Source organism: Ostrinia furnacalis, unplaced genomic scaffold (assembly GCF_004193835.3).
Source record: "Ostrinia furnacalis isolate ACB-3 unplaced genomic scaffold, ASM419383v2 OfSCF0986, whole genome shotgun sequence".
Taxonomy (NCBI): Eukaryota; Metazoa; Arthropoda; class Insecta; order Lepidoptera; family Crambidae; genus Ostrinia; species Ostrinia furnacalis.
The window spans coordinates 237,189-260,216 of NW_021131225.1; the positions used below are offsets into that span (position 1 = coordinate 237,189).

At 36.4% G+C, this 23,028-nt stretch overlaps 3 protein-coding genes across 3 annotated transcripts; 1 reads left to right on the forward strand and 2 right to left on the reverse strand.

Moving 5' to 3' along the window:
• Positions 1 to 382: 382 nt before the first annotated feature.
• LOC114350794 (trypsin-5-like) lies at positions 383 to 5,584 on the forward strand. The gene is made up of 8 exons (XM_028301726.1): positions 383 to 387; positions 786 to 1,061; positions 1,512 to 1,602; positions 2,852 to 2,956; positions 3,629 to 3,754; positions 4,356 to 4,486; positions 4,879 to 4,964; positions 5,517 to 5,584. Exons 1-7 carry the CDS (start codon positions 383 to 385, stop codon positions 4,958 to 4,960), a joined length of 816 nt encoding a protein of 271 aa, XP_028157527.1. The 3' UTR covers positions 4,961 to 4,964; positions 5,517 to 5,584.
• Positions 4,991 to 8,685, reverse strand: LOC114350795 (trypsin alpha-3). Its single transcript, XM_028301727.1, has 4 exons — positions 8,418 to 8,685; positions 7,886 to 8,115; positions 5,506 to 5,681; positions 4,991 to 5,144 (listed from the first exon to the last, which is right to left on the reverse strand). Exons 1-4 carry the CDS (start codon positions 8,683 to 8,685, stop codon positions 4,991 to 4,993), a joined length of 828 nt encoding a protein of 275 aa, XP_028157528.1.
• A 909-nt stretch (positions 8,686 to 9,594) lies between these two features.
• LOC114350798 (serine protease 52-like) lies at positions 9,595 to 12,524 on the reverse strand. Its single transcript, XM_028301728.1, has 3 exons — positions 12,227 to 12,524; positions 11,122 to 11,354; positions 9,595 to 9,762 (listed from the first exon to the last, which is right to left on the reverse strand). Exons 1-3 carry the CDS (start codon positions 12,522 to 12,524, stop codon positions 9,595 to 9,597), a joined length of 699 nt encoding a protein of 232 aa, XP_028157529.1.
• Positions 12,525 to 23,028: the final 10,504 nt, after the last annotated feature.

A 23,028-nucleotide genomic window follows, 5' to 3' on the forward strand; every position in this document is an offset into this window, starting at 1 on the left:
ACTGACATAAACCACGGCAATCTTCTCTATAAGTTGTATCAATGCAGTTCTTAGTAAATGCAAGTTTCTAATAACCTTTTGGTAAAGAACAAAAACGCGTAAAACATTTTTTTCTGTTTAACTTACATCTTTTAGTACGAATTCGTATTTAATTTTGAACCATCAAAACAGATCTGCTTTTAAAAGATACCACGGAAAGAGACCGATGTAAGAGCCCTCGGGCGAGTGTAAGCACTCCCAAACATCTTGTAAGGGTCGAGGGTTTGATGGGATACTTTTTACAGCTCTCAGTGTCTTGAAATTGTATTATAATATCCAAATGGAATTCATGACATGATCTACGGAAGGGGAAATGTTGTTAAATATTTGCAAATTTTTCATAATGGTGTTAGTACCTTTATGTACCTATTATATGCAGTGCATTAGAGTTTTAAATTAACAAACGTTACGATGAATATATCAAACTCTGCTCTACTTTCCTTTCGTACTTAAGCGCCCTTAATTACTACGAGCTAGTGCAAAAAATATTTTGCCGCGGCGCGCTTCTTCATTCGGAATAATTATTCGTTAACGGAGACAAAATAAGTGGCAGAAATGAATTTTTCTTTCAGCTTACTCATCATCACAGTTCTGACTCAAACATCATCCTCGTTCCGATACATACCTAGAGAGGATGCTTATCGCGCTCCCAGCAAACCCGCCTTGCACAAGCACATAGCGAGAATACATGACATCCCGCACCACGCTCTGATAGTCTTTTAGAAGAAAATGTGTTTTTCTTTCAGCTTACTCATCATCACAGTTCTGACTCAAACAGCATCCTCTTTCCGATACATGCCTAGAGAGGATGCTTATCGCGCTCCCAGCAAACCCGCCTTGCACAAGCACATAGCGAGAATACAGGACATCCCGCACCATGCTCTGATAGTCTACGGCACCTACTTCTGCTCGGGGAGTCTGATCCGCAGCCGGATAGTGGTTACCACGGCCAGCTGCTTCAATAAGAGGTCTAGGCAAAATACCGTGGTCAAAGTTGGCGCCAGCACCGTGACGGGAATGGGGTAATGTCTTGTAGCGTACATTGTATAATTATTGGTTTTCTTAATTTTAATACAATCTTTTTCTACCGTGTGGGTTGCAAGTTTACAACAAATTAGTGGTCAAACAAAGTGTGAAACTTTATGATACACCATGGATGTATGACATTACTTTCCAAAACAAGGTATCCCATTTATTTTTGAAAAATCAGGTTGTTTCACGCCTGTAATACTTTACGAGTAGATACATGTCCAAACTGAAAACTATAACAGAAAGTGTTGTGTAAAGTAAGTAATGACCTTTCTGAAATTGAACCCCGATTCTACTTCCCATTCGTTAAAATCCTACTAAATACGCTTCATGGCAAAAATATCTTCATTGATCATTTGCTCGCAGCTCTTTATGGTGATGGTACCAATTTTAATATTTTATCACACATTAACTGTTAACGTATATCATAATGCTGTTTTCAGCCAAGTGATCCCAGTGAAGGAAATAAAAATTCATGAATACTATAAGCACGACAGCGCAGCAAATAACGACATTGCACTTTTGGCATTGAAGGCAAGTTACGAACGTATAATGCTATCTATAGATCGTTTCATCCACAAAGACGCACCCCACTATGATTCCGCTAATGTTTGACTGTTATCGGTACACGCTAAATCATCCATGACTGCACACGCACACTACAATGATGACGCTCGGATTGCTCGGATCAAACTCCCCGCACCCCGTGCTTCCCTCGACCAAAAATTGGTGGGGCGCGTCTTCGTGGATGAAACGATCTATACTAACACTCTAGTCTACTACCAACTCTTTCAAATTACACTTTAGAGAAAAAAAAACAAAACAGCGTTTTAGTTATAGCAGTTTGTACAAATAAGATACAATAACTGTATCGAGTAATAATTATAAGTTTTTTCCTACGTGTTAATTACAATATAATAAGCTTATTAAAAGCAGAATTCTATTGTTACAAAGTTGACTAATTATCTTCAAAAGTTTATATCTCCTTTAGCTTTGAAAAGTTGAATTTGCTCACAGTATAATTTGTAAAGAAAAAAATTATTTGCAAAGAGAAATTGAGGAAGAAGTTAACTAATAAAATATCGCTTATTTACATACCTACAAACGGAACTCGATGAAAATAACACCACGAACATGTTACGATTCGTGTTTTTCATGAAAATGTATTAAAGCTTTATTTCTCTTGTTACTAACGCCCGTATTCACAAACGTGTTTGCTTAAGTGAATCAGAAAATCGAACGCATAGCGTTGAGTGGAGCTCTGTGATTGGTTCGCGTGTGACCCTGTGCGTCCACACGTACTGTGAGACCTCATAGTACATATAATGTTTGTGAATACGGGCGTAAGATGTCGCAATAATAAATCCTCAAAATTTATTTCAACATCGGAAGCCAACAAATTGTGTTGCTTCGCTCAGATATATGAAGCGAGATATCTCCATTCATTCTCTACTAATTGGAAACTCTCCAAATATGTATTCTTAAACAAGGAATAAATACCTATGTATTTTGAACCGTTTGTGCTACATTATGTTTCTGCTAATGTTCTTCGCATTTAGTCATGTGCCATGTTCAAGCTCATTATTATCATTTCCTTATATTTTCCATATCGTTGGAAAACTATATTTTTTATAGAGTCAAAGCCGAACGAGTAGGTTCATGTGAGAGCGACAATAAATATTTCGCCCCATCAAACTTTTTCTGATCACTTCCTTAGATACAACAAGTAGGTATTACTGACTTAAATATCTATGGTATACTGTACCTGCTCATATAATATCAGGATGTTGCGGTATTTGGTGACGACGTTAAGAAGATTAGCCTAATTGACCCGGAGGTAGCTCTACGTGTCGGTACCACAATTGAGGTGACTGGCTGGGGGCATTCGGTAAGAAATGAAAATAATAAAAGTAAAATAAATAATTTCTATCCATTAACAAACTTTCAGCTAGTTTTCAGTAATTTCAGACACTCTTATCTTGCCATTTAAGCGCCATCTATTATGTTTAACTCTAACTTCACGTTCGTCTACTTACGAGAAGGTGCCATCATTCAGTCGCTTTGCTAAAAAGTTTGTTGCTGAAGCTAGGAGATAANTTTTCTACACAACGAAATTTTATAAAAATTAGTAATAATTTATATGTTACGGTAAATGTGAAAATTATGAATAATCGCCGGTTATTATGAATAATTACCTCATGATTTGGTAAATGTGATTAATATGAGATCATTTATGTGTGTATGAACTAAATAGGCGGCTTAGCCTATTTTTCACTTTAAATCAAAACAATGTGTTATAGTAATGTTATGCAAAAACCATTCCAGACTCCGTTCAATGTGAGGCTGTACATGAGCGCTGTACACGAGCCGGNGTAGCTAATACTTCAGGAGTCTAATAGATGGTGCAATGGAACGGTATTCTCAGTTTTCCTCGAATTAGATTTTATTTTATTGGTCTTAAAATATCTTAACAATTACCTTTTAAAAAGAGAAATTTGTTTTCTACATCGTTTGCAGTTAGTGCAGTTTTCTTTTTTTAACATGCTCTATTCTTTTTCAGAATTTACCACAAAGATTTCTAAATAACCTGGTGTGGTCTGAAATGGTGCTCATAGATACGAACGTATGTGTCAAGCACTACGGTGGATTGATCAGTGCATCAAACTTTTGTGCAAAATATCAAATAGTGAGTACCTAGGTATTTCAGCATAAATTTGATAGCGCCATCTAACGTTATTTTCGTGTTTCTATGTCGTATGCTTTCAGTTAGGGCTATATTTCACCGGGACACCATGGCGGCGCAACCAGTCGCCGGCTACCAACAAAATGTATGCAGCTCTATAGAGAGTTACTCACTCACCTTTGTTGGTAGCGGCGACTGGTTGCGCCGCCATGGTGTCCCGGTGAAATATAGCCCTTACAGGTGAAGATGAAGGCGAAGCCAAAATGACAGAGAGAACCCTATTTCACAAAATCTACATTTTTAAAATATTATTTTGAGACACATTACTTACAAAATTATTTTCGTCAATGCAATGATATCTTGAGACCTCTCCAGATGTATCAAAAGTTTCTATAGCACGAAAAAGTAAAAATATGTCCAATAAAAACAGTTATCAGAAGCAGCTGTTTTACAACTTAACGAACTCGTAAAACCTACAGTCAGCGCTTATTTTACATGAAATTAAACACAGCAGATGAAAAAGAATCGATTCGATCGACTCATTATGAAAATACGCCACTGGATTTTGCAAAAACTAAAATAGAATTTAATCCAAATGTTTTAGGATCGAAGATTGAGCGACAACGGTGGGCCTGCTGTTTACAGGGATGTGTTGATTGGGATGTTGTCTTTTGGAGGCACTAATATAGAAGAACCACACATTGCTGTGTTCACAAACGCTTCTTACTTCAACAGGTAAACAAAGGTAAAGGGTCGTTGCCCTTTGCTGTCGAATAATACTTAATTGGTTTAATTATTCGCTCATATTCCTGAACTTCTGTTACAATCGTGTAAATAATTCTAGAAAAGGATCTGAAAATAATTATTATTCTAAAGATGATACTTGATATTCTGCAATAAATACTACAAATGTGTATCGTACCTAGTAGGTACGAATACCTACATAATTTAAACCAATTATACTAATATTTTCAAAGAATATGATAAAGTTAGTCACTTAGTATGCAAAGAAGAGCTCTGAATAAAAGAATCTTGATTGCTGCTCCGAAGAAATCAATCTCAAGTCTCATTTTATTTTATTAAAGTTTTGATTAGTTTATAACTCCTAAAAACTTTTCAATTCGCAGATGGATTATGCTGAATAGCCGGCGTTTGGTGGAAAAATACTTCGTTTACCGAGATTCCGGAGGTTCGAAGATAAACCACTGAAACGGTAATGAAAAAAAATACACAAAATGTCTATGGTTTTTTTGTCGTTCTATTACAATACCTAATCATGAAATTCTCGATTTGATCACTGATCCATTTTCTGAAGTAAAATACGTTGGCGTAGACGCTCGGTTTGTTGACACGAGCGCAACCGTCCCCATGAGAAGTGATTCCAACGACCATGCTAGAAAAAAAAACAGATTCATCCGTCATTTCAGCCACCGGACCACTGCTGAACATAAGCCTCCCCCAGTGATTTCCACATCGCACGGTCGATAGCGGCTTGCATCTAGTGCCTTTCAGCTACCTTCATGAGGTCGTATCGGTCCACCTTGTCCCACACTGCATTTTCCGTTACGTAGCCTGACTCCAGAACCTTGCTACCACATCCTCCGTCNCGGCCGTCAGTCGTGCCCATTGCCACTTCAGCTTGCTACCTAAATACAATTTTTAAGCGAAAACAATCTTAGGATCTTTTATGTATGTATGATCGTAATTGATAATTTTATTCGAATTAAATCATCAAAAAATTTCAGTTATCATACTTGTTCCATAGAATCCCTCCGCCAGAGTCTCCTTTGCAAGTGTCTCGGATACCTTTCCCATACAGGCAGAACATGTCAGGGGTGATTGTTACGTTATGCATCCTGCTGCAGGTTTTCGAGTCGACAAACTGAAGTTCGGTCATCATTAGGCCTTGATCCGATAATTGTCCTCCGTACTTGAAACATAAATTGCAAAATTGTTATATATTATTTATTCACTCTAAGTATATTTATCTGTAGAATCAGTTACAGTTCTTTTCGAAAATAAAATATGAAAGAGAATAATTATGTACCTACCTACTGTATGTGACCGTGAACAGATTTTCATATGTATGTTAATAAATTGTGTCTACTAGCCATTATTTATATTCTAAATACCTAAACATTTAACGTGTTTTAAGACGTCCAATCTGTCTTCGTCAACATAAGGAACTAATTTTATTATTAACATATAAAAAGAAGACGCACATTAGAGCCTTGGCATTAGTGCCTGACCATAGCCAAGGATTTCCACAGATGTTATAACAATTCCTTTGTTAAATGAAGAGTTAAAAGTGCTGAAGCAATTAGTTAAGCAACAATGGATAACTAATTCGTCAAAATACTATTAAATTTCAACCTAAGCGATTTTTTCTTCCAATAGCTTCTTCCTACATTAATTATTCTGAAAGTTGGTGAATATTAAGTAAATAACTATGACACAAATGTTGTTCTCGGTAAAAGTAATCAGCGAATACAGATAACCTTTGTTTAATAACCCACCCTTGACCGCAAAGACCTCTTTATCGTGGGCCTGCTGTATCATATGAGGGTCATGACGCCACTTTCGAGACGTACTGCAGTCTTCGGCAATTCTACAATACAATATATACAAAAATCAGAAAATAACTCAAATAAGTCACGCGTAAACTTTTTTACCTTTAGAACGAGGAATAACGTTAATTTGGATCAAAAAGGACGATTCCCACCTCTGCGATTCTGGTTCCTCTCCCGTGTAGCCAGGATCTACAGCTTAACCACCAATAAACACCTAACCAATGTAGGTCAAGTTTGTTTCAGGAAATTTTTATATGTATTATAGCAGGATGCGTTACGCTGGCATGCCAGTTTCATAAACTCTACCCGCAAATAATAGATGAGTGTTTACCGTCGTAGCTTCGTCAAATTTCAGTCAAAATCTGTTATCGTCAAAAGCAGTCTTCCCCAAAGTGGGCGATAACGCCCCCTTGTGGGCGCTGCAGGCTTAAAGGGGGGCGGTAAGTAAGAGACCCAGAAAAAAAAATCTGGACGTTGTGTATAGGCTTGGGAGGCGTCAATTACTAGGAGGACTCTTAGACACCGACTGAGCACTCGACACTCGACTACAAATGGGGGCGCTAAAAAGAATTTATTCTCAAAGTGGGCAGCAGACAAAATAAGTTTGGGAACCGTTGGTCAAAAGGAATACCCAACTCAATAGTGGTTATTAAAGTTTGTTGGAAATTATTCCATAGTTGTGATATTATTAATCATTGATTTAATATCCTTATCTCAGAAATTGAAATCGAAACTATTTATTTATTGGTTGAATATAAAAATTACGTTATGGTACACATTAATAGATTTTTTTTGTGTACATCAAGGTTTCTTATAACGTATCTTATGTAAATCCTATTGTGCAAGTTATATAAAGTTGGCTCCAACTTTATATAACTTGTACAATAGGATTTACATAAGATACGTACATGCAAAATATCAGCTCAATTGTACACCTAGAAGTTACTCTCACGCCGAATTGAACTTGTACGATTTGATTAGTCACAGACACTGGGGGAGGCTAAAGTAAATAAAAGCTTGTAAATGTATTGCGCAATCCTTGGCACGTCGTATTATAAAGGGTTTTAGTAGGGTACAAAGTGGAACCATCTTTCCTAGGATTCATATCTTGACAGCTGATATCTTTTAAGTATAAAGCGGAAGAGACTGAGCACGCTGGTCTCAGGAACTTACTGATGGTCTGATGTTAGAAATATTTTGGTGTTGGATAGCTTATTTATCGAGGAAGGCTATAGATTATTTTATACCAATAGGAGCAGTGTGCCTACCATGAGTTTACGTTAGGTGTGCTCGCTAGCGACTGCGTAAAAAAATGACATTTAAATGTATGACATATTGTGCAGCGCCCCTAGCGGCTACTTTCAAGAAATACAATCTTCATATAATTTTTTGACGTATTCGCTAGCGAGCTCACCTAACGTAAACTCATGGTAGGCACACAGAGCATCAATCAAAAATGTTGCGGAGACGTGAAAAACCATCAAACGATCATCACCCGTATAAAGTCTCCGGCACAGCTAGCCTTAAATATAAAATTGATGGTAAATATTTCCATTTTACCCACCGAAGTCCAGCCCCATCCGGTAGCAACAAATTTCTCTTCTTTCACATTCATCCATCTTTTGTGATTCACTAGCACTCCTTTTTTAGCTTTTGAGCCAAACTTGATCCGCTTCTTTAAGAAAATCAGTGCTATGTCGCAAGCAAACTTGGCAGATTTATTATAATTTTCATGAATCACGAATGAGCTCACATCATATTCTCTCGCAGTAAAATCATACAAATATCTTGATTCTGAAACAAATACACCAGTATTAAGCTAAAAGACAAGAACCCCAAAAATGTCTCTACATCGCTATGTTTTCATATAAAAGTTTATTCCTTCTAAGTAACACTCCATGGAAACACAATTACATGAGCTTGATGTATGGATGTCATGTTATTGATCAAATTATTATTCTGACCTACTTTTGAAGTTAAGTACAAGGTAAAAGCCCAAATAACAAGGCAAATACGTACATACTCGTAATTTGATGATTATTAATTGATGTTAACGTTGTCTAAACATTCCATTTATTTTTCTCTCATGTACTTACCTAATTCTATTACCATTTGATCTTTGTCCTTGTTATCATCAAAACAGTGGGCAGCAGTAAGAATGGTCCAGGTATTGATGATGGTGCCCGCACACTGCGCTCCAACATTGAAGAAGAGGCAAGCACTAGGGTATTGCTGCCGAGTCACCGGCTTCCCACCTACTATTTTACCCTCTGCTGTCACATTAGCATTTCCCTTTATATCTATTCCTTTTTCTTGAGAATAAACTGCTATTATCACGCTCTGTAAGCAAAGCCATATTCGCATAGTACCTTGCGGAATTGTTAACGGAATTAATCAAAAGCTAAAGCAACTTACTCTAGAGATTAATCTCTTAATTGGATTTTAATGTACCTTATTATGATTGCCGATTGTAAAGTCATTTAACTGCCAGTTGACAGAGTTTTATAGCTTCTAGGTAGTAACATCAAATAATTCCATGGCAACTCATAACGTTATTGGCATAAAGATGTTTTACCTTAAACGTAAATGTAGATGGGCAGCATTTTACAACCATAAATGACTCATTGTCTACGTAAGATATAATATATTCTTTACAGCTTAGGTTTTTCAGATAATACCTTTTGTGGCAGGTTTATCTACTTAATACGAAGGTATATTAAATGAAAGAAACCATCCAAAATATTTTAATTCTTTTCATGAAACTTGCTATATCGTATGTATAACGTAGACACCGATTTTTGGATCCAGTCCCTAAAGTAGTATATATCCATGTAAATACTGGGCACATTGAGACAACCGACTCCATGCGACACTAAGCCAACCACGACGCTGAAATAACATATTAGTTTTTAAGATATTTTGTGTACTTACTATGTATAATTATTACTGGGTGGTTAGATATGGTCTTCACATTTGTATCGCCGCCGAAATATTTCTAGAGTAACATAATAATTACTAGTGTAGAGTGCATGTCAAATTGAGTCTAAAATGTGTTTGAATCACTGAAATAACTGATATGAGAAAGATCACAAATTAAATTGTCTTGAAGATGTGTGATTCATGAGAATCCATTCGCAAACTAGAAGCAAAATCACAAGACAGGTAAATGTCTATATAAGTTCTGGTGATTGATGGTGTAAATATGCAAAGTGAAATAATGTATTCTCTCTAGAGTGTTCACCCTTCTCATCAGGAGGTTACAAAAGAATTATTTTACTTATTCCACACGATCCCTCCTCCTGAGTCTCCCCGACAAGTGTCTCGCTGCTGGTCTCCGTACAGGCAGAACATCCCCTCCGTTAATTGAAGTGCATTCATATCTGAGCACTCCTTATTTGGTACATAGCGCAGGGTAGTTTTCTGGAGAGCACGCCGCCTCATCTACAAAAACATAACTATAGGTATTCATAAGCAATAAGCACTCAATCACCACGTACACAATGACAGTACTCGTACTAATATAGAACTTTTTAATTCTATGGCTTGAATGGGACTAAAAAAAAAAGAAAAAAAAACACAAAACGAAAACGTTCCAATGGATATTTTACTCGTTGCGTTGAGGTATGAAAGCTTCCGAAAATAGGTCTGAATAGCTGGATCAAAAATACTGAATAAACAAAAGGGAAATGTTTTCTCAGACTACGGTACATTCCCAAGTGGCCTCCGTAAATGTGCTTCAAGCAGGATTTGGAGGCGTAAAAAATTTGATGGATCAGCTAGGATGTCGCATGGTGTTGTATAGTAATGTATCGTTTTATGGAGTCACAATCTCTGAATACGACTTTTACTCGCCTAAATGTCCCTACTTTTCAGGATATGTACGCGTAGCACCCACCAACCTACTACCTACACATCCCTTCTTTCATTAGTCATCATTCAATAATTATTTTAAGGCAACTATGAGTAATTTTTAGAACTAGCCTAAGTATGACCTATTTATTTCGGAGGAATTAGATGACAATACTAGCTGTACTTTATAGGTTCGAGTCTTGCTGGGGGCATATCTAATTTAACTTTGTTCCAGTCGCCATAGTTTAAGCTAAGTTGTTACAATCAGCTTGATAGAAGACGTTCATTAATCAACCCGCACCTACGCGCTTTTTATGGAATCTTTGTGGAAAAAGGGTAACTTTAAAGCTCTTTCATTCGAAAATAGTCTATATTGTATAGGTACATCGTGACTCGTTCGGACCAGGCGGAAATGACTCATCATAGTCGGCGCCGCCGGGGGAGCCTAAGCCAACATCGGGTATGTCTTCCGCAGGGCGGGAACTGACGCGAAATAAACGCCTAGTAATGTAAACACATAACGCTATATAACACTATATTCGACCTTACATAGTATATGCCACCGTGTAAGAGTCGGAAGCTAACATGCATTTGGAAACAATCCAACTAATCAAGAACTAGGTCATACCTACGATTTACAAGCTTTTTAAAAAACAAGATTTTAATTTTTTTCCTTTATCTACTTACTGCAAGCTTAAAGTGAGCAAGACCAAAACAGATAAAGTTTTAACTTAGGTAACTATATGTACAAGAAGCAGTTAAATTTATTTATCAATTGAGTGCAATTATTGTAAAATAAAACCGATTTCAATACATGTATACATACCACCTATATCCTGTTTTATGTTTGTATACCTATATCCTATATTCAGTGTAATTCATTTCTGATCAGTGATTACGCTAAAACACAATGATTGAAAACTTTTTTCAGTGAATATCCATCAAACCTACCTCAACGATTCCCCACCCAGTAGCAATAAACTTGGCCTTGGTTTCGTTCATCCACGCTATGCTATTCGTGAGTACCGCCATCTGCACGGTTTCAGTGAGGTTGAAGACGTCATGGATGATAATCATTGCCATATCGTTGGCGTACTTGATGGGGTCGTCGTATTTTTCGTGGATCACAAAGTCCCATACTGGGTGGCGTCTCGATGTGCGAGCATGGCGGATGTAGAGCGAGTCTGAAAGAAGCGTTTTGCTGAACGTGAGTATCGAATATCCGTGATGGAAGAGCGGAGATATTGAATATATTTAGATTACTATATACGGGCTGAAAGACGTAGTGTGGGCAGGCCCCTATTAGGTGGACCGACGATTTGGTGAGGGTCGCGGGAGGTGCCTGGATGCGGGCGGCGCAGCACCGATCGTTGTGGAAATCCTTGGGGGAGCTTTGACCTTTGTCCAGCAGTGAACGTCATTTGGCTCAAACGAACTAACGAGGTTACATAAAACTCTTTCATTTATTGTTACGAAAATATGAGTAACTAATTTATTACTTACGCTATTTTAGAAAACGGATTATGAAATAAAGTGCTTAGAAGAGGGTGTAAATTTATAAAAAGAAGAAAGGTTTACCCACTGCGACATTACACTTTCACGACATAAACCACAAAGGTTCTATTGCAAATATATTCGCCCATTAGGTATTTAAGCTATTTCGCTTGATACCCAAACACTCAAAGTTTAAACTGACAGTAAAATATGCTGACCCTATCCATCCCTCCGTCAATCCGGAAGATGGATGCGGGTATGGAATAATAACCTGCGACATAATGGCTACGAGAAATGGGGCCCTAATGTTGTTTTTAATTAAGGTTGACCTGCGGGTCAGATCTAATTACTAATTTCTTTATACTGCCGAAATTGATATGTTATTATGCCTTTAAAATAAAGGGATAACCTTGGCAGTTTGAAACGCTGAACTTGTAAATGTGGGATCTCTTGAAAAACTATAAGTGATAGATACCTACGAGTACTTATGATTATTCATTTTATGGACATTATCACAATTTTTTTCCTTCATGCGCTTTTTATAAATATTTGACGAACTTACTTGAAATCACGGTCATCTCAGCTACATTTTTGTTATGGTCAAAACAATGCGCTGCAGTCAAAACAGTTTTCCTGGTCAAAATGGATCCCCCGCACATTCCCCCGTAGTTAAAGAACTGCACGTTAAAAGGATATTCGTGTAAAGTTGTGCTTTCCCCACCTAAGACTCTATCTTCGAACTCCTGAAACAACACCGACATAGTGTCATTTTTCTCTCCTAAATCTTTTAGATGGCATAGCAAAAGATCAAACTCCGTAGAAAATACTAAAAGAGCCATTATAATAGACGGTCGATACATTGTGCAGTAATTGAACGTAAAATAATACAAATTAATAATTTACGGCTTTCGCATTCATAAAGCCATAATTTGAAACGATTAAACAGTCGCTGTTTTGCGCCTTAAATATTTCTCTTTCTGAGCCAAATGACTGAATTTTATTGATGATCCATGCAGGGAAAGCGGAAAATATTTTTAAAATACGAAAATGTTTAGTCTAGATAAGTTACCTTTATGTAATGTACGCTATAACTAAAACAAACCTAACCACTGCGAAAGTTCTTTCACATCTCCTTTCGCTTGTTTACGATTGTTTGACTAAAATTTTTCCTACAGAAAAAAAAAGATTTTGTCGATGCTCATCCCGTCCCATCTCTCTAACGAGATTAAATCCCCATTCAGATCGTCAACAGAACAAGTTGATACCCCAAATCTGAAACATCAAACAAAGACCATAACCACGAACCGTTTACAGCTGACTCGTGACTTGTATTTCAGTGGCAACTGTTTCGAATTAAAGTACTTGTGAAAGTGATATTAGCTGTCTCTTTTACAGCATGTGCATATTTTTGTGAAGAAAAGAGATAGCGCATATCAATGCTGCAGGAAGGTGTAGAATTGCCTGAAGCCGCCCGCCTTTGCGCACTCAGTCGCTCTCTGCCGGCCGCTGAAAGCGCCGCGCGGCCTGTCCCCGCACTAAACATAACCTAACATCGCTTATAAACATCCCACAATCGAAAACCCACACTTAAATCACGCTAATTTCCCACAGAATCAAACAAACTACCCCCCAAATGTAGTGAAGTGATGTTTAGAACAAGTTACGCTATTATTTTGATCAGCTGAGAACTTGGCAAATCAACGAAAGTTGGAAATCAAGAGGGAAGTGTCTATCGATTCAGTGGTTGACTTGATTTTGAAGGAATTTAACAAATGTTTGGGTAGGAAATTGTTTACAGGCTTCGGGAAAGGTTGGTAAAATGAATAAATACTTTGTAGTTTTATTACACTAAGATTTATTTTCAACACTCTTATTCGTATCAAAGTTTTAGCGCGTTGTTATAAACTTTTGTTTATATTTAAAACAAGCTTTATTTAGCGCTCTGTGCTATTGTAAATAAGTTCTTATTTTTAGAGCAACTAAATTTAGACTCTCCTTGGCCTAATGGAAGACATTACTTATGAAAGCCGAATCGCAAGCAAGTAGTTAGGTGCCTTGAATCTTCCTTTAGTATAACGAGTAAAACTTTCTTTTGTTTACCCGTAATGCTTTAATAGCTCTATAAATTTTCAGTTTTTAGTATTATTAGAATCTTGAATGTCATTTGAATATTTTGGGACGGTAAATAATGACAATATTTGTGGACGCGCAAAATACACATTCAATGTCGTTGCCAAAACGTGGGTCTTTTGCGTTTTTGTTTCATCGCAAAAGCATACATTTTCACGCCATATTACATTGTATTTAACACTATAAGTAACTGACTAGCATAAAAGTACGCATGTTATCATTTGTAACGTCGCTTTATTTTACGTTCCTTGTGGTTGTTAAAAGATTTGTCATGAAAAAATAATAACTCGCTAGATGCATTTGCAACTAACCAAGGAAGCCATTGACTCTACATACTGACTGATACACGTGCAGTTGCATTACCCCACGTGCTGCGTCTTTGTCTTAGTTTTGGTCTCAGTGTTGCTATATTATCAACAGATATTATTTTAGGGTGACGCGACTAAACATGGTGAATAATAAGTTTGTGTTGCATTTGCATTAAGGCCGTTGCCTCTGCAGTCTACTTTGCTGACACGTGCGCTGCAATAAAGGTTAACCTCCACTGTGTATTTATTATGTAATGCCCCATAAATTCGTATATAAGGCGAACCTAATACTATGATGTATTTCCTGCTAGTTAATCTTTGGCCTAAGCTGAAATAATACCTATTGTTTGGTGGTGATTTAAGTTTCAAACAAACAAAGAAAAATAAGTAAGTACCTACACATAGCTACATATTCAGAAGGACGAATTTATTTTTAAAAAATTGCTTACTAGCTGTTTGCACTACGTACTACGTATGTTATTAGTTTCGCGTAAAACAAACCGAGTATACTTAATACGAGTTAAATAAACATATAAGTAGGTAGAGGTAGCAGTGGAAAGCAGTCTTTAACAAAACAGCACGTGCCGCTTCTTTGTCTCCTTTGTCTTACGTTAGCCACGCTTGTAATTACTGTTTACATGCACACTCATGAAACATTCAACAAGAAAGGACTCATTAAGCTTACACCTTCAAGAGTGTGCGCTCGTTAGCTGATGCGTACAATTTGTCTACAGTATTTGACGAGATATCCTATATGGATAAACCTTTAAATTTTACAGGCTATCTATTCCTAAGCTACATACTCGTACAATATGCTTTATTCCGATATTCAATTGTTTTAATTATTCATTTAATAAAGCATTGAATGATTCTAATGAAGTTGCGTTATGCATGACACAGAAACTTTTAATTTTTTCTCGGTCTAATGTGAACCTCGGAAAATGCGGAGGTAGTCTGCACCACGAAATAATTTTAATTTATCATCTTCATCTGTCTCTCTCACCCAAGCCAGACTACTAATCATGGAGAAGAGACAAAAACAGCGGAATATAATCCTTCCATCCCAGACAGAGTTAGGGGCGCTCGCTAGTCTGCCACGATTTGGAATTCAAAATGAGTAGCTCGTATTTCCCATTACCTAAAGCACACACAGAAGCAAACACGATGAATACATAATACATATATTATTTATTATGTACTACTTCAATATTAACTCTAATCACAGTGCGTAGGGTAAGCGAACTGAATTACGCACGATACAATATTGGCTTTCGCATATTGTTTGCGCTATTTTTAGAATTTTATCGCAATTGAATCTCATAAAGTCAGAGTTGGTTTCCGATATTATTTTCTTTTATTGATTTTAACAGTTGTAGATTACTGTTGATCTAGTACCCATAGTACAAGCTTTGCTTATTTTGGGACTAGAAGCGTAGTGTAAAATGTCCAAGGTATATATTTATTTATTTGTTCAAAGTTCAAAATACAAGTAAATTATTTTTTCTGTAAACGCGTATACACAGAGCTAATCCACAGAAGAAAATCCACAAAACGTTTACTTACTTACAAAACACAGAAAGGAATCTGTTAATGCACAGCTAAAAGCTCCGTTTAAAAGCCACCTCAAACGTCGGATACGTGGGNTTAAATGGGACCACCCTTGAGGCATTACCTATACGCCGAAAAAAGATTTGTTCAAATCGGTTCATAATTGGCGGAGTTATCGCGTAACAAACATAGAAAAAAAAACATACGGGTCGAATTGAGAACCTCCTCCTTTTTTTGAAGTCGGTTGAAAATAAGTAAGTACCTTACATAGCGTACATAGCTACATATTCAGAAGGACGAATTTATTTTAAAAAAATTGCTTACTAGCTGTTTACACTGTACGTACTACGTATGTTATTAGTTTCGCGTAAAACAAACCGAGTATACTTAATACGAGTTAAATAAACATATAAGTAGGTAGAGGTAGCAGTGGAAAACAATCCTTAACAAAACAGCACGTGCCGCTTCTTTGTCTCCTTTGTCTTACGTTAGCCACGCTTGTAATTACTGTTTACATGCACACTTATGAAACATTCAACAAGAAAGGACTCGTTAAGCTTACACCTTCAAGAGTGTGGTGCGCTCGTTAGCTGATGCGTAAATTTTTGCACTATAGTACCTACTTACCAAATTGTCATGAGGTCTCGTCGAAAAGAGGTACATTAATAGATCTTTACATACTACAAGCTATCTTATACATAATCCTAAACACAACAAAATTGAATTATTTTAATTTATCATCATACAGCATTGTTTAAAATAACTCGTACGTTCCACTGAAGCTACTCGTATACTGTCATGACACGGAAACGGTTTTAATTTTTTCTCGGTCTAATATGAACACCGGAAAATGAGGGGTGGTCTGCACCACGAAATAATTTTAATTGATCATCTTAACTTGTCTCTCTCACCCAAGCCAGACTGGAATGTTGCGGAAAAGGAACAAAATAGCGGAGCATAAGTACGAGTATTCCATCCATCCCAGACAGAGTTAGGGGCGCTCGCTAGTCTGCCACGATTTGGAATTCAAAATGAGTCGTTCGTATTTCCCATTACCTAAAGCACACATAGAAGCAAACACGGTGAATACATAATATATTATTTATTATGTACTACTTCAATATTAACTCTAATCACAGTGCGTAGGGTAAGCGAACTGAATTACGCACAATACAATATTGGCTTTCGCATATTGTTTGCGCTATTTTTAGAATTTTATCGCATTTGAATCTCATAAAGTCAGAGTTGTTTTCCGATATTATTTTCTTTTATTGATTTTAACAGTTCTAGATTACTGTTGATCTAGTACCCATAGTACAAGCTTTGTTTAGTTTGGGACTAGAAGCGTAGTGTAAAATATCCAAGGATATTATTTATTTGTTCAGAGTTCAAAATACAAGTAAATTACTTTTTCTGTAAATGCGTATACACAGATTTAATCCTCATAAGCAAATCCACAAAACGTTTACTTACTTACACACAGAAAGGAATCTGTTAATGCACAGCTAAAAGCTCCGTCTAAAAGCCACCTCAAACGTCGGATAATCATTATCTCTCATTTTCCACAGCTTGATAACTGTCTAATTAACGTCAGCAATGCAGCATGCGGCAGCACAATTAAAAGTACGCTACACAGAGCAGGAATGCTTGTACAGACAGTACGTCAAATTAAGCATTGAGTGACACTTATGTAGTTGAAATAGATGCTATTCTGCAATAACAATGTGTGGACAGATGTGTTGTCGACTGTACCTAACTCTTAAAAGAGTTTCAGCTGCATTTCAAACCATTGTCTATTGAAAATGGAAAACGCATTATTTGTACGGTGCTGTGAATCTGTTTACCTAAATATGAACATAATGTAAGTTGTTATTATTTAACGTACCTATTCAAAATACTTTATGTTTAAACATACTGTACCTACTTAATCTGTTAATTTATCTACTAATTCTATGAAAAACATTTGCCAAAACAATTTAAGTTCACAACTGCACTGATAAAGTTGAAAAGTCTTTGAGGGCTTAATACGCGCGCCCAATTACAGTAGATAGCTCGTAAGCTTCACTTCACGTTTACATTTCGCGTTGTGTCGTGTCGCGAAACCGACAATCCCAGCGAAAACAGCGCGACCCTCATTAAGGCACAACACGATCAACAAAGGTGTCTTCAACCTTAACCTATGGAATAAAGGTCGAATATTAAACAGGCCAGTGAACGTCGTTAGCCCAGGACTGTATGTGAAAATCCTGCTGGATATAATGTATTAGGTTAAAAGGATATGTATTCATATGTGGCCTGTAACATAAATTGATTTTATGAGCATTATTACCGCTGTGGTATTATGCCTAAGTAAAAACAATTAAAAGTACCTGAAGTAGAGCGAATAACTCTACTCAAACAAAATGACATTGAAAAACAAATGACACAAACAACTTTTTTAACTGCAATTTTTTTAAACAATGCTCATTTGTCCCAAATTGCTCAAAACTTGTGATGTTGTGATTTAGCTACCTATTTCTCTTTTTTACTTGTAAGTCTTACCTACACAAGCGCAAAGTTTGCGTTTCGATCGCGCAATTTGCTCTTTTATTGCTTACTTTTATAATTGCCTACTTAGTTGGTTTCCTCTATTTACACCTTATTGTATTTCTCCTAATGAATTTATTGTTTAACTTTTTTGCAATAGAACTCTTCTTTCTTTTGAGGAAATAGAATAAGTTTCGTTCGATACATACTTACTTTATCCAATATAGTAAAGGTTTTCCCTGTTGTTACCTTGTCATAGAGCATCTCACGTATACCAGATTATCCTTATTTGGGAGTAGTCACGAAAAGGTTTTTGATAAAAAAAAAGCTATATTGTGAGAACGTGGCCTTTGATCTTGCACAACGAGTAAATCGAATTTGACACTTGAGCTTGTTTCAGAAGAATTAATTTTAATACGTGGGACACTATTTAAGTTGTGAGCCTAACGATGAAAACAAAGTAGTTTATTATTAAAATTGTATTGATTGCGTTTATTGGTATTGTCTTTCATGATTTATGTACTTTTTAATGTGTTCGAAATACTTTTCATAGCATTTTTTCCACTCAGCTTGAGGCACCTCCAAAGCATGGTTTTTGACCGCACCGACAGTTGCTTCTGGCTACATAAATCGCTGTTCACGGTTTTAATTTTAATATACGGGTACCAAAAGAAGTGTTTAGATTCCAAGCAAGAATTTTGTAGCGTTGGACCTGTTTATTTCATATTTTGAGTGTTCAAATAGTCAGTTGTTTGACGAGACGTGTAAAAGCTCACATTTTCGTCACGAATGGCGATTCGACTATGCTGGTCAGTTTCCCTTATTAAACTGAAGACTTTTGGAAAAAAAGTGGCTGTTTACTATTAAGAATTAACCATTCTAAATTTCTCTAGTGACATTTTAGTCACATAATCGGATATTTTGGAAAAATAGGCGACCGTAAGTTTCAAAGTGTTCCGACCGCATGGGACTTTTGTTGGAATTGGTTCATCTTAAAACACCTCCATAGTCGATAGCTGTTTATTTTCAGGATTATTATGCATAGATCCCTAATTCGTCAACTGTCACAATTTTAAAAACGGCTTTTAAAGCTTTTTAAACGTATTTATCAAACTATTCCAAGGACTAAACGACACAAGTGTCCTATTGAGCGTTTGAAAAATGTTGTGACATCCAGTGAGAAAAAAACGTATTACCCATAATATGGTCATACAATATTTTATTACTGCTAGTGGAATTAATGCCTAGGGTTGTCTCAATCCTACGATATATCACATGACGAGGTTTCTCTTCCATTTTTCTGACAACATCAATGTTTTCCGCCACAATTAGTCATTTTGGATGACTTTCGCAAAGTTCACTGGTGAGCCAATGACATAAAATATTATACTTCTTAAACTAGCGTTTTACAATGGTAAAGGACAGATCTTTATCACCAGAAGTGAAATTTAGCTGACCGCTTCAGTTTTGTATTGATTAACCACGTCGAAAGTCATAATAAATCTTCGCGCGAAAATTTCCGCAAGTCAATTCCATGTTTTTGTAGTCAAGATAATTTTCAATTCAATGTTAATAATACAAAACGTGCTCAAATGATAAAAAGTTTTGAATAAGGTTGTAGTCAAAAATGTCAAACTTTTCATTAAAAGTATCAGATGTCGTCTAACAACATGTTATGTTGTTGAGGCTCACAACTTAAATAGTGCCCTAGTATGTTGATGGATTGGCAATTCTTTAGCATCCCAATATCGATGATTGGTACCTAACAGCTCTATTTCAAAGATTGCTAGCACAGTCGATAGCACCTAGAACTGTACATTTGTGTTTCGAGGGAGCTTTTTTAATATTTGGTTTTACAGCTCTGGGTTTTAGCCCTTATGAGCCTTCGTACAGTAAAACAACACCTGTTACAACTGTGTTACCATTCCGCAGTGCTTAGCTTATTGAGGTTTATAATTATGCAGGTATGTTAAGTAGCTTTCGTTATGACTACCCACATCTGTTAACAACTTGTACTAAACGCAAATGGTACGTAAATTACGCTATTTATATTCACGAGCATAACAATTTTTATTTATGAATTTATTTATNAATTTTTTATTTATGATTTTATTTATTTTTTGCTAATGGTATTATGAATATAATCGTACAGAGATTCATCTGCCTTTTTAGGGATTACGACTACAAAACCATACTCCGAGATTCACGTTTAAATACAACACATTCTGCTCGGATCAATATACAGGGTGGAATTTTGAAATGCCACCTGGAGGGAAAGTACTCTTAATACTGTAGATAGAAATGTTTACTGAAAGAAAACATTCCTTTATTTTTGAAAAGAAAGAGAACTGCATTCAAAGATTTTCGAAAAATTTTCGAAAATTCACTACCATACCATACAATTTTCTGTAACTTATTACAATAATTTAAGATTTCATGGTTTTCCTTTCATTTGATTTATCAAGTATGTTAGAGAGATTTCATCCTTATACTTAACCCTAACGATCGATGTAATAAAAATACAGGGTGTAATTTTTAACAGATTTTAGTTGGTTCGATTCCTGGGTGTGGCAAGCAAATTTTTGGAAATCTTTGAATGCAGTTCTATTTCTTTTAAAAAATAAAGGAATGTTTTCTTTGAGAATTTTTTTCTATCTACAATATTAAGAGTACTTTCCCTCTAGGTGGCATTACAAAATTCCACCCTGTATGGCTTATTCAGGCGGCTAATACCAGTTATGACTAGGAAGAGATTGATAACCAGTAATTGAGTTATTTGTTCGGCCCTTCAGGTCGCGGACTGAACGAAATGTTCAGTCGACCCAACTAACACAAACAATCGGCCTTTAATTGATTTTTGTATTGGTTCGCGAAACCCTTCGAAGATGTGTAAACAATAAATAAATCAATGCTTCTTTTTAGGTCATTTATTAGGTCCCTTATCAATGATCAGGGAATAAGTAAGGTAGACTTCCTTCCTTAACAATGTTAACTTACACTTAATTATTCTGAATTGCCTGTGCTTCCGAAATGTTATCAGCAAATCATCAGTGTGTTTAATTATAATGCTAAAACAGCGTTTCCCGCTATAAAGAGGGTCGTTCCTACTGTGATAAGACTTCGAGTACCTTCGAGAAGTCATTGCCAAAATACCTAATCAGCACTCAAGGTCGAAAATTTACATTTTCAAATTGTTTAGTACTAGCTGACCTAGCGAACTTCGAACTGCCAATGTTCATCAGAAATAAGGGGGCGTCCATAAATTACGTGAGACAATTTTGGCCATTTTTCAACCCCCCCGCCCCCCTTGGTGAGATTTGGTGAGATTTTGCCTGACCCCCTCCCCCACCCCCCTAATCTCACGTGATATTTAATAAAATGCCTATTTTGCAATGTCTATGCTTGGAGTCTTAATAGATTTTTCATATAAATCATNTCACGACCTGCCCGCACCACGGTCGGACGCCGAATGCCCCCACCGCCGACTAGGCTGTGACGTATGCGCTCGAGACAAATGTCTATACACTACAGTATTGGTTCGCGAAACCCTTCGAAGAAGTGTATTTAACAATAAATAAATCAATGCTTCTTTTTAGGTCATTAATATGGCAAAATGTTATTAGGTCCCTTATCAATGATCAGGTGGAGTATAAGGTAGACTTCCTTCCTTTAACAATATTAACTATACTTACTAGACTTAATTATTCTGAATTGCCTGTGCTTCCGAAATGTTATCAGCAAATCATCAGTGTTTTTAATTATAATGCTAAAACAGCGTTTCCCGCTATCAAGAGGGTTGTTCCTATCATGATAAGACTTCGAGTAGATACCGTCCTTCGAACAACTCGAAGTCATTGCCAAAACACTTGCACCATCTTACTTTGACTTTGACAAACGTCAAAAATCTGTCAAATTCCATACAAAAAACACCGGTTATCGTTATAGTTACAGTCAAAGTTAGGTAATGCAACTCAGCTTTAATCAGCACTGATTAGTTCAAGGTCAAAAAGCTGAGCTAACGAACTTCAAACTGCCAATGTTCATCAGAAATAATGTAGGAATTATAATGGGGAAATATTTTTATCGGTCCAGTACGTCCAGTAGGCCTATTAAATACAATCAAATCTTTCCTTTTTCATAAATACTGTACAACAGGAATACCGTAGGTGCCGTTCAAGCGAGTTCCTTAATATGAATAGGTATTCGCCTACCTAACGTCATTTTATTTACTAATAAACTATGATAATTTTTCCCATGCTAAATTCAATAAAATCTATCTTACCTTACAACGATAAAGTTACATCAGTGATTGTAATAGCACCGACCCTTAAAGGGATGCAAATTAAGTGCGAAAACATTGTTGCTAACAAAGTAAGACGTCGAGCGTTGTGAACGAACCGCTAGCGAAGGCGCCGGCGACCGATCATACGCCTATAATGGCATTAATTCTGCCTCCGTTCTTGCAGTAGGGTTGAACGGTAAACTTATTTGATTACTAATAATATCATTTTCAGTGTACCTACAGCGTTAAAGAAAATAGAATAAGTTTTGAAACTATCTGAGATGCTGCTCACTTGCATGTTGTTGTAGGCTAGTTACTTTAGCAAGATATTGATCAAACTTACATATTAAGTAATTAAATTTTATTGACATGGTCCTTCTCATGTTCCTACAGATGACAGCTTGTAGCCTTGAAATGATTTAACAAATATTATGGTTTGACATCGTGTACTTACACAATTAACATTTTGGTACCCTAGTCAGTGGCAGTAGCTCTACACAAAACGCTTACTTAGCAGATCATAGCATACACTATTTTAGCAAAAGTTTAGGACTTTCCAACAAAATGTAT